We start from the raw sequence: 11,676 nt of genomic DNA on the forward strand, positions 1-11,676 counted from the left end.
TCTCTGCTCTTCTGCAGAATTTAGTAGAGTTCTGAATGAACGAAGTTCATTTGCTAAGCTAACTGCAAAGACTAAGTGATTTCAAACATAAGCAGCATAATGTGTTTGGCATGCTTCACAGCCAATCTGAGAGTTATCCTGACCTCATGCCATCCCTAACGGACCTAGATACTAGACAGTTCTATCAACCACAGAATAGCAGGAAAAATCTTTTTTTGAGGTGCTATGTTCTGCCAAGTCACTGACTCCTACAATCAGGATTGATTACAAACACCCAATTAAGAGGCATTTGGAACCTGATCTGAACACTAATCTTGTCTCTTGTTCTTCTTTGGGCTTAATGATCAGCCTTGATGAATACTACAACAGCAATTAGTTAAGTTTATTTTGTAGCCTCCTTTACAAGCACACACACACATGCACATATGTGTTTGTGTGTGTGCTTCTGCCGGAGTATGTCAGCATGCATGCAAGTATCAAGTTTTATGCTGGAAAGAAAGGAGCTGAGAATATGCATGCCGGCTGAAGGCATATGTCTCATTTGGATCGATTTTTAAGTGTCTGCTCCCCAAGTGAAATCTGGTTGGAAATGCCATGCACATGTTGATTCAATTTGATAAGATTTCAACTAACCTTCTCTTTTAGTTTCTCATAAAGGTTTCTTCTTTCAAATTACCAAAATGCCTAACGCGAAACAACCCTATAATACTCAAAATTCATTATGATCAAATGTGACTGCTTATAGTAAAAAATAATAAAGAAAGTTAATTTTATTAAACACATGGGGTTTTGTTCAAATTGAATCAGTCCTAATGGAAAAAAAATCAAAAGGAAGAAAGTAGATAATTATCTGCCTGAGTAGTAACCAAGGAGGCTGCAGGTGGTAGCAACAACATTGGCCAGCAGTTGTTCTAAGAAGGGTTCATTCTTATCCACTAAAAAGTTTTTAATTGAGTGGTGTCTCTCACACTGACCATGTCAGGAAGTTACTTGGGATGAAAATCAACAATGAAAAACTGAAAAGTAAAGCAAAGGAAGATTTTTCTGCATTTGCCTTGAATCTAAAGCAAGCTCCAGATTGAAAACTTTGTGTATATTTTAACATATGCATAATATATGTAACAAATACAAGAGATTTCTACAGGAGTTACTAAAAAATATTAGAGTACACTTCAGTATGACTGTTATTATTATTACTATTATTATTATTAGAAAGGGAATAGTATGCATTGTTCTATCTCTATTCCAAAGAGTTTTATCATATTCGAAGGATAGTGCATACAGACTTCTAAGACTATAGTTCAGTTTTGTCTGACTTTGAAATTTATAGAAATGGAATCACAGAAGTTAGGACAGTAGTCATCCTTAAAAAGCTAAAGGCTAGTGACTGAAAGCGAACATAAGTGGGCTTCTTCATAGGAAGCTGGAAATGTTTACTTTGGATTGGTTACATGGATGTGCTCACCTTATAAAATTTTATCAAACTTCACACTGTGTGTATTTTTCTACATACATATCATACCTTAATTAAAAGAACCTATACTTCTATATTTCATATAGAAAATGGAGAAGTATTTTGGTTTAAAATACTCACTGTTTTCCATAAAACAAAGACTTTGTTTGGGTGTAAGTGATGCTCTAAAATGCAAGACTGGGACTAGAGTAAGGCACTCACCTCAAAAACAAAAAAATGAAAAACTTACCAATCAAAATAAATAATATTTTAATGCAGCATTTAAAAAAAATCAAAATTAATTGGGGAAAAAAACCCCATGTGGAACAAAGGAAAATAAGAAAAGACAAACAGAAAATAGCACTCAGGGAAACCAAAAATGGAACTTATACTTCCCCAAATTGGCAATAAATGACAAAGTGGCCATTGGATAATTAAATTGGTGGAAATTATCAGACCTGAGAAACTAGCATAACATTAATTTTCATTCAGTGAGTTTATAGTCTATGAAAATAAATGAAATGACCAGTGTTTCTAAGTTCATAAGAACTTAGGTAATTTTAAAAGTGGCATTAAAGAAACAGTGTGTGATCTATTCCAACAAAATGCCCAAACTTGAGTATTATCTGTTTAGTTAGAATTTTCTTATAACTAAACTTCACATGAAGTTACAAGAGTGAAAACTCCTTTGATTGCATTGAATTAGAAAAAAAACCTACTTTTGGTTACACAAAGAACAGATTACAAATCTCTTATAGACAAAAAAGCACCTGTACCATGTTAGCTTGTGTCTTGGTGAAATCCTGCAAAACAGCAACTGACAAACCAGCCATTGGAGCCAGGAACCAGTCAGTAAGAAGACCACTACTGAGTTTTCTCCCTCCAATACTACCACCTTTTTAGACTCTTTCTGGAGCTCCACATTCATTTTCTTAATGTTTTTAACCCAAAGTCTGTGAAATTTTTATTGCTCCCTAGATGAGGACATCTGATCTGAATGTAATCACACACCTCTTTGCTCAGCAGTATTTGTCACAACCCATTATAAATTATCATGCTGATAGTTTGCATTGCTGGGAAACCGGAAAAGTTCCATAAATTCTAACTACTGTATCAATGACATTCTTGTTTATTATGCAGATATAAAGTTTTACGAGATTCAAGATGTCTGCTTTACCACCGAAGAAAACTGTAGCTGAGTAAGAGCTAACTAGCTCAATGTAAATGCTGAAAACCATTTACAGGTCACAATGAACACTGTTTTCTGAAAAACACTTCAGCAGGTTGCCTTTTTCTTTCTTTTCTGTTTGTAACTATGCTTTGACACTTCACAGGTATGGAGGATTTTACTGGTACATTCCTTCCATACCTTCTCCTCCTTCAGAATATTCTCTAACCACCTCTCTTTTATCAACATAACAATAAAACCAGGTGGTAATTCTAGCTAAACGTCCTAGTGCAATGTTAGCCACAGACAGATTCTCTACTGCTCTACCGGTTGATTGATTGATTGGTCAATACTATACATTGTTCAATAAAAGAACTCTGGTAGTTATAATAGTATGTCTTTATGTTTATTCGTAATGAAACCTGACTTTCATACTGCAACCTGAAGCATAGATTGTTGCATTTTAATATTATCAGGCACAAACTTGCACATCCATTTTCCCTAAGGAAGTAACGCCTTGATATCCACTCTAAAAACCTTTTGTAAGGTTAGGTTCATAGTGCTTATGTGTTGGGTTGGTCTTGGAGCTCTTCACATGAAAAATTGATACTGCATTAGTATATTGTTAAAAATTATCACATAGTTTTTAATTTAATTATAAATAAAACAATACCAATTTAAATAAGTAAATAGTTTTCCTACCAGAGGTAATCTATTTAATTACTTATCCATCCCTACACTCCACAAAAAGAATTTTACCTGGGTTTTAAGGATGTTCCTCAATAAGCAAATGTGCTAGGGAATTGATTTCTTAAACTTTCACATGGTGGAAGTTGACTGTACAAATACTAGAAAGCTTCAAGAGAAATTACCAGGTATATTTTATGTGGATCATCCCATTACTGGATCTATGTATTTAGTTTGACATATGCTTAAGTTTCATATTTCTAAATGTTTTAACCATCACCAAGTTGTTAAAGATACCATAATAACAGTGGCAACTTCTTTCGAGGGAAGCTTTTTAACTTTTCAAAGGGCTTTCATAGCCACTACCCTATTTTATCTTGCCAATAACCCAATGACATTGGACTTTTTACTGCTCTTAGACATAAAATGTAGCTGAAACAGGGGAAGATATTAAATATCTCAAATAAGACAATCAGTTTGATCTTAACAGGAATGATAACTAAAAGCTTGCCAGCTCGCTGTATTTGGTTTATTGTACCTAATTTTGTATCAACTCAAATATGTTTTTGGAAGCAGCCTATTATAAATGACCAAAAAACAAACAAACAAAGAAAAACAAAAACAAAAACCCACCCCAAACCCACTAAAATGTAAAAAACAAAGAAACTATGCTCTTGCACATCCAACAAAAAATTTTTGCCTATGCATTTGTTCTCCCAAGGGTTATTGGTATTTTTCATTTTTGTAGGGAATTTTAATTTTAAATTAAAGCTGTAGATTATTCTCACAGCCTTCACAAAAGATTGTCAGAATTGTGCCACGCTTGTATCTCAACTGCAACGTGCAACAGTGACCAGGAGTCACATGTGGACCAGCCTGAAAATATAGTGACAGCAATGTCTTAAGCTGCTCTTCCTATATCATTTTTTGAATTTTTATTGATAAAACAATCAGGTAGCAACACTTCAAAACAGGGCACAAAGCTATTTTCTATGCCATCATCTCCGTTGACTTCATCAGGCTAAACATTATCAGCCTTTCAAGGCTGGCCAGGAGATGGCACCTTCACAGAGAACAAATTCCTACTCGCTACAGTTAAGAAACCACTTCACTCTGTAGCCTTGAAAAGTCTCGCCTCTATCAGAACAACAGCAACAATCTTCTTGGTCATGTCAGTTTCTTGAATACCTTGTCGATATCACTAAAATTTTCCCTTGCTATAAATTATAATTATCCCTTTTCTTGTCATGTTTAAGAAAGAACATTGAAAAAGTGCTCTTCCAATTCCACAACCCTCCACCTCCCATTATGATATAGCAAATAGTTATTGCAGACTTACTGCCTGCCAGACACTGTGATACACACTTGACACATATTAACTCACTTGACTGGCTTCCCCTTCATACACTTCTACTCCAGCTTGCACCAGCTCACAAGAACCCCTCATGCACGTCTCTTTGCAAGTCTGCATACAGTGACATCACATAGATAGTTTGAAACTGGCCATGGTGGGAATATTTATACTACAGAAATTGGCAAATGTTACAAATGAGGACTTGACCCACCCCCTTCCAAGAACCAGTTGTTCAACCCTTACCAGCACACCATTGCTACTGACTACTGATTATTTTGAATGTTTTAGCTATTATATCATATGCAGATGTGGTCATGATTTTCAGATCAGGATTTAGTAGACATGAGTTTACTAAAATGTAATGGCATCTTATCTTTGGAAAAATGTTATTACTTGAACATGTTTTACCATCTCTTAAAAATATCTCTTATAGCAGTTTAAATATTTTCAAAAAGCAAAAAATAAAACAAAATAAAATGAAAGAGAGAACAAACATCCAGCTTCTCTAGGTGACTGACGCTGTAAAACCACCATACAGAATATTGGCAACAACAATAAACTCCCTGTTTTTTAGCAGTCACTGGAACACTCTATTAATGGCAACTTTCATACAAGATTAAGAAGTCAATATAATGCCCTGAGGCACAGAACAAGGATTAAATTGGAATCAGCATACTTTTTTTACACTCTAGTGTATGCTGATTATTTGGAAATTGATCAACAGTGTATGAATGTATGCTAATTCTCTAGGTACCAGAATGTTGAATTAGCCTGATGACCTCATTTCCCTGCCCATGAAACATTAGTTTACCCCACCAACTCAACAGGTCGTTAAGGACTTCCTACAGGTGGGAACGTTTTCATATTACTCTGTTCTTCCCTAAAAAGGCTATGTGTTTGCAAATAGAACATTTTTAATAATGAACGTGTCTGCATAATAATGTTTATATCCAATGGAAACCATAGCCTACTCACATCGTATGAAATTATATCAAACTGATCCATTTTAAAACTTGGGAAAACATATTGGTCCCCGAGAAACACTTTAGAATTGAGATTTAAGTAGATTGTTTTCCTTGGCTAAAACTATTTCGTTATCCAAACATTCATTAAAGATAGATATTCAGGTTCAAGTGTCTGGAGAACACATCACATGCAGGGTGGCAGAGTGTGGTAACGTGGACAAGACAGAGACAGGTGGTCTCGTGGATGTCCAGAGAGAAAAGCAAATCCTGGATCTGAGGAGACTGCTGCCTGCAATGTTAAAACACATTTTCTACACTGTGAAAAGCAAGATCCACACACTAGCTCATTCATATAAAGTGAAGAGATAAAATTTAGACTGTATCTAAAGTGAGGATATTTTGATAATAAGGAAATCTGGCATAAATTGATGCTTATTTAGTTAACAGTATAAGGCGTTAGCAAGATGAAAGCAGATAGATGAAATAATAATTTATATTTGAGCCCCATTGTATTCATTATGCATTAACATTTTTTTTGCATTTTCCACAAGACACTTGCAATCATTAATCTACAACGAAAACCCCTCATCCAGCTTACACTATATGCCTTATTTTTATTCAATGACACTTTGCTTTTGTCATGTCAAATTCAATAAGATTCAGTCCTTAAGTCACAAAATGTGTCACAGATTTGTTAAAAAATACCCAACCTCATCATCTGTTGATGCTATATATGTTAGTAACCCACAATATTAAAAAAAATCTTAAGTGAAAGTTTGGGTTTCTAGTTCTTCCCCTTTCCAGGAACAAAAGAAAAGAGAAAGAAATGTAAATATACATTTCTTAACAAAAGAGTTCTGAAACCATAAGTGTTAACAGGAAAAAAAATTGAGAGATTATACATTTAAACATAATATGCTAGTTTGGGGAACTCAGAAATTACTTAACATAATTTAATTTCCATACCATTGATACATGATCTGGCCTAGATCAGAATCCCTCCTGGATCCATTTATATCCCATACTGTACACACAGACTTCCCCCCCTTAGGCATCCATGACCACTAGATGGTGGTGTGGTGCCCTGTTCAAATACTTTCTCACTTACTTGCAGTCTCTGTCCTCCAAATCAAAGTGAGGGTTGAAGTTGATCATAATTCTCTGGTATGGGTCAGGAGCCTGAATCAGCCATTCACATTTTTCACTTGGGTGATAAGAATGAGGATAACCAGGAGATGTAAGGTACCCTGGGCTTTCAATTTTTATAGTATCACCACATTTATCTGTAATAAAAATAACATTTTAGTAAATCTTTCCCTGACAACCATTTAGGTATTCTAGCTTTATACAAACATTACTGGTTATTAAACATTCCACAGCTCTGTAGGGGGAACTCCAAGAGGTCCCCACAGGCCCTTCAGGTGGCACTGATAGCAACCCCCCACCAAGGAACACTCTTTGATCCCAGGACGGTTAGCACAGGAGAAAAGTAGACTGACATCTGACAGGACTCCACCCTTACCCCCACAAAGTTCCTTCCCAAGAAAAAAGGTCTTCTAGCGTTAAAAACATTAAATCCTCTCAATGGATGTTAACATGGTCCCCAGGGAGCTTCTACTAGACTTAATTATCCCCCAAGAAGTGTAATCGCATTAAGTAGCAAGTTCTGAGTGGAAGGTGACTAAAAGAAGTGATTCGACCCCTTGTGTGGCTTTTTGATGATAAGCCTGGTCTATGTCATTGATCAGTGGGGATTGTCATCCAAGATTTCGATTGGCTTAAAGCCAAACCTTTTGTGTTGTTGTTTTATCTGCCCATAAATCTAAGTGATTTTGAGTTATCTCTGCTCTGGAGATCCAGATCAACAGAGAACAAAGTGTATTTGGTGAAGCAGAAATAATTCTGCTCTACCGCTCCAAGTAAAGTTGTTCAGTCCTAGAGACTAGATCAAAGCTACTGGGCAGAAAGAAAAATAAATAGCCACCCAGCATTAATTCTAATTCCCTATATGTTGAAAAAAAAATCCTACCACACATGAGGTCTGGGTATGGTAAGCCATAGTCTCACATTCTGCGAAAGGTGAGCTTACTAGTTTTGAGCCCTCATTTAAAAAACAAAAACAAAAACCAAATGCTGAAGTGATTCACTGAGAGCCAAATAAACCAGTCACTGGGCTGCTTTATTGTTCAGCATAGATTCTCATTGTCACTTTTTATGATGGATTTCATGCTGGAGAGTCTCAGCCTGAAATGCTGCCACATTTATTGATGCTTAATTTTAAGCAATAAAAATTTGGTGCATAAACTATGTAAGAGGAATAGGTATGAAAGCAGTGAAATATATAAGCCTATCAATCACAAATTTTCAGTAATGGTATATATAGATTTTAATATTGCATCTAATAGATTCCCTGTGGAAAGAGAATGGCATTCTTTGCTCTCAGCATGAATTTATAAATCTACAGAATTTTATTACAGGAAAACCAGGTCAAATGGAAATGAAAGATGAAGTGCACATCAAAAATGCATAAAGCTACATGCATTACAGAAATCATTTCCCATAAATTAAAAAGAAGACAATATAAATCACATTGTTTTTCTCAATTGCTAGATGTTTCTGACCCTGTTTCTTAGACTGGGGGGTACCCTTCTACTGGTTTCCTCTGCCTTGGCTTTTAAAACCTTAAGGTTTGCCAAGAAGAAATGTTGCAACTAGAGTTCAGGATCTCAACTAATGATCATGTTGGACTCTGTTATGTGATTCTACTGAGGCTTTTCCATTATTTCAAATGTGCAGAAAACTTGGAAAGTGACCCCATCTCATTAAGTCTCCTCCAGCTCTATACAAACATCATGGCAGTGTCTGGCATCCGTAAGAGGAGTGAAATAAAACAGCACTGCTTCTAGTCACTCCACAGAGTCACTTCAGAAGACATTTAGGTAGACTCGGTACCACACCAGAGCTCTTTAATCTGTGACTTCTGAGAAAGTGACAGTGTAATAAGATAATGTGGACTGCTAGACTCCCTGGCTCTGTTAAATCTCTCTAACAGTTGATTAAGAAAGAGCAATTTCTAATGACTCTGGACCATTAGACCTAAATAAGGTTAATGAATTAATTTAGCAGACACTGGTACTTGGAGGAGGTGGACATGGCTTTAAGAGGTCTGCTGTGTTACAGAGGCATTTACTGGCTCTGGTCACTGAACGCATAGCAACATGGCTTTAACCAGGCAAGCTCACAGACTGGAGCTCAGGTTCTCAGCATTCCCCAGATTTCTGCTAAGAAAATTTAAAAATATACTATATATATATATATATATATATATATATATATATATATATCCATGGACTTCACAATCTAAAGTCTGGAAGCTATTTGCATTAGGCTACGAATCCATCCTGTGAATATCCCTACTAAGGACTTAATCCCAGGAGTTGTAGAGGGCAGAGGTTGGGTTACTGTAATTTCTAAAGTCTAACCACTTGACCTCTTTCAATTGGAGGAGAATGTTTTTCATCCCTTGCCAGCCAGATTATAGAAAGATGCCACTAACTCAGGTTCATTAATAAACTGAACTCCATATTTACAGGTGTGTGTGTGTGTGTGTGTGTGTGTGTGTGTGTGTGTGTGTCGCCTCTAAGCTTTTCTTTTAGAACACTGCTTGGTGGCTGTTGGGGGAAATCTATTGCTTCAATCACAAAACCTCCAAAAAGCATATTAGAGAGATTAACTCCTATCATAAAGACGTGATTTAAATTCCTCTTGGTATGAACCCCTCCACTTGTGGCCTCTTATTAAAACAATATACCACAGTAAGTAGTGGGTGTTCTTTTTTTTCCTAATTACTTTGATTGAAATCTAAGCCAGACAAAAGTAAATATTTGATAAATAGTTAATAATAATTGCTGAAGAATTACTGTAAAGATAATTCCATATCCTTGCCTTCACCTACTTTAAAGTGTAAGTTAAACATGCCTACAACAAGATCACATTTTAAAATACATTATTTAGTTTACAGAATACTGTTTATAACCCAGCACTCTTTCATTTACTTAGCAGTGAGTGGTGTTAGAAGCTAAGTGGAAGCTGTAGCTAGGTTAGGGATTTTCAGATATCCCGGTGTCTTACACTGTATATATCAGATTCCTTTATTGACACTATGTAACTTTCATTCATACTTCAGACAGATGAGGGGCGATATGTAAAGACAGAGGACGGAGGTCCAGCAACCCCAAAACCGCTATCTCTTGCAGGCACCCACCAGAGGAGATGGTTTCAAAGAGCTGCAAAACAACCAGGAAGTTCTCCCGGCAAAGTGTTCATTAACTTTCAACAGCCATCAGATTTTTGAAAGGGAGTCTCATCTAATTGCCTTTGGGAGGAAACATTATTAAGATAATTGGTGTGCTGATCTGGGAAGGTAGGCAGCTTTGCCTTGTAACGGAGGTAGGAAAACCCCCATAACCAAACAACCAACTTGGGGAGGGAGGCAGAGGACTTGAAATCTTCCTGCCCCGAGCCGACCGTTCTTATTTTTTTATTTCTCCTCCTGGACAAAAGTTTCCTCCGCCCAGGAGGTGGCTATTCCCGGCGCATCCCGGCAGTTCCGCGTGAGTCCCGTGGCTGGAGCGGGAAGCCCGAGTCCCGGCCGGACGCGGGCAGCGGGGGAGCCCGGGCGCCGCGCTGTCACACGCGCCTCCGCCTGTCACTTACCGTTTCGAAAAGCGCTGGCCGGGGCGAAGGCGACGGCGAGCGCGGCGCAGAGGAGCGGCAGCCCCCTCTCCATTCTCCCTTCGCCGGATCCCCAGGCAGACGCGGGAGAACCAGAACGTGCGGGGAAAATAGAGCAAAGCGGGGAATCTAAACAATCTGAAGAGCTTCAACTCCGCCTAGAGCCGTAAAATCCTCAGTCCGTCTTGGAGAAAGGAGAGCAGCGATGCAATGCCTTGATCCGAGAGAAATGCTTCTCTTTTTGTGTCTCAAGTCGCCTGCATCCTGTCATTTAGCTCCGGTTTCCTCTCTCTTTTCCCACACTTGTTCCTCTTCCAGGAGCCACTGCCCGGGCCATGTCTCAAAAAAAAAAAAAAAAAAAAAAAAAAAAAAAGGAGGGGGGGCTAGACGGGGGAGGAGGGAGGTAGGGAAACACACCAAAGCCAATTTCCAGAAAAAAAAAAAAAAAAAAATTCCGGCTTGTTTCTGGACCCGTTGGAGCCGAGGAGCTGGCGCCCAGGGGAGGTCTGGGGTGTCTGCGCGAAGGAGAGGAGCACGCAATGAAAAGATGAGCGGGAGACAGAGGAGTTTCACCAACTGCACCCCCGCCTCCCCCACCTCCTTCGTCCTCCCCCTCCCCTTCTGGAGCCCTTCCCTCGCTTCCTCCCTCCCCTCTGCCGGCACAGGCTCGCCAGTAATTGCCTGACAGGAGACTGGAAGGAACAAGTTTCCCTCCGTGTGCTTTCCCCGTCCGTCTGTCGGTCTCTCCCGGAGGCCCTGAAGGATATCCACGGGAAGGGAGGCGTTGGGGGGTCTGCGCCCAGGGCGCGTGTGTGTGTGTGTGTGTGTGTGTGTGTGTGTGTGTGTGTGTGTGTGTGTGTTTGGAAAGAAAGCATCGAGGTCGGTGCCAGTGACTGACTGGGTCGGGCTAGCCTACCTCTGCGCGCTCGCTCAGGACCCCCGGGGGAGAGCCCGGCAGCTGGTGGAGGATCGCCGGGATCCGACCGCGGAGGAGTGCGGCGCGCCCGGGAGCTGGCTGCAGCTTCGAGCAACTCCAAATCCCCGACCCGCGGCGGCGAGGAGCGCTGGGCCTGCCCGGTCACTCCCGTGTGCCGGCCCGAGGCCCGGGGCGAGGAGGAGCAGGGCTCCCCTGGCGCTCCGGGCCAGGACAAGGGAGACCCGGGAAAGCTAGGCTGGAGTGGGAAGACGCACCACAGAGCCAGGCAAGGGTTGACAGTGTCGCTGCCACGTAAATCCGAATCAGACCACTCGAGCGGGCGAGGCTGTGCTGCAGCCGCACAAGGCCTCCCTGTCCCGCAGCAGGGCGCGCTGCCGG

General features: G+C 39.6%; 1 protein-coding gene across 4 annotated transcripts in view; it reads right to left on the reverse strand.

Moving 5' to 3' along the window:
* The window catches only part of NRP1 (neuropilin 1), a 137,198-nt gene extending 126,534 nt beyond the window's left edge, over window positions 1–10,664 (reverse strand). For 2 of the 4 annotated variants that reach the window (XM_006933353.5, XM_003988215.6), the window contains exons 1-2: window positions 10,344–10,662; window positions 6,736–6,910 (exon numbers count right to left, since the gene is read on the reverse strand). In XM_006933353.5, the coding sequence (XP_006933415.1) occupies window positions 6,736–6,910; window positions 10,344–10,416 (248 nt within the window). In that variant the 5' untranslated portion in view covers window positions 10,417–10,662. Of the gene's footprint in view, window positions 1–6,735; window positions 6,911–10,343 lie in introns of all 4 variants that reach the window. The other 2 variants (XM_003988216.6, XM_006933352.5) reach the window with 2 other exon arrangements.
* Window positions 10,665–11,676: the final 1,012 nt, after the last annotated feature.

The sequence above is a fragment of the Felis catus genome, chromosome B4 (genome assembly GCF_018350175.1).
Source record: "Felis catus isolate Fca126 chromosome B4, F.catus_Fca126_mat1.0, whole genome shotgun sequence".
NCBI lineage: Eukaryota > Metazoa > Chordata > Mammalia > Carnivora > Felidae > Felis > Felis catus.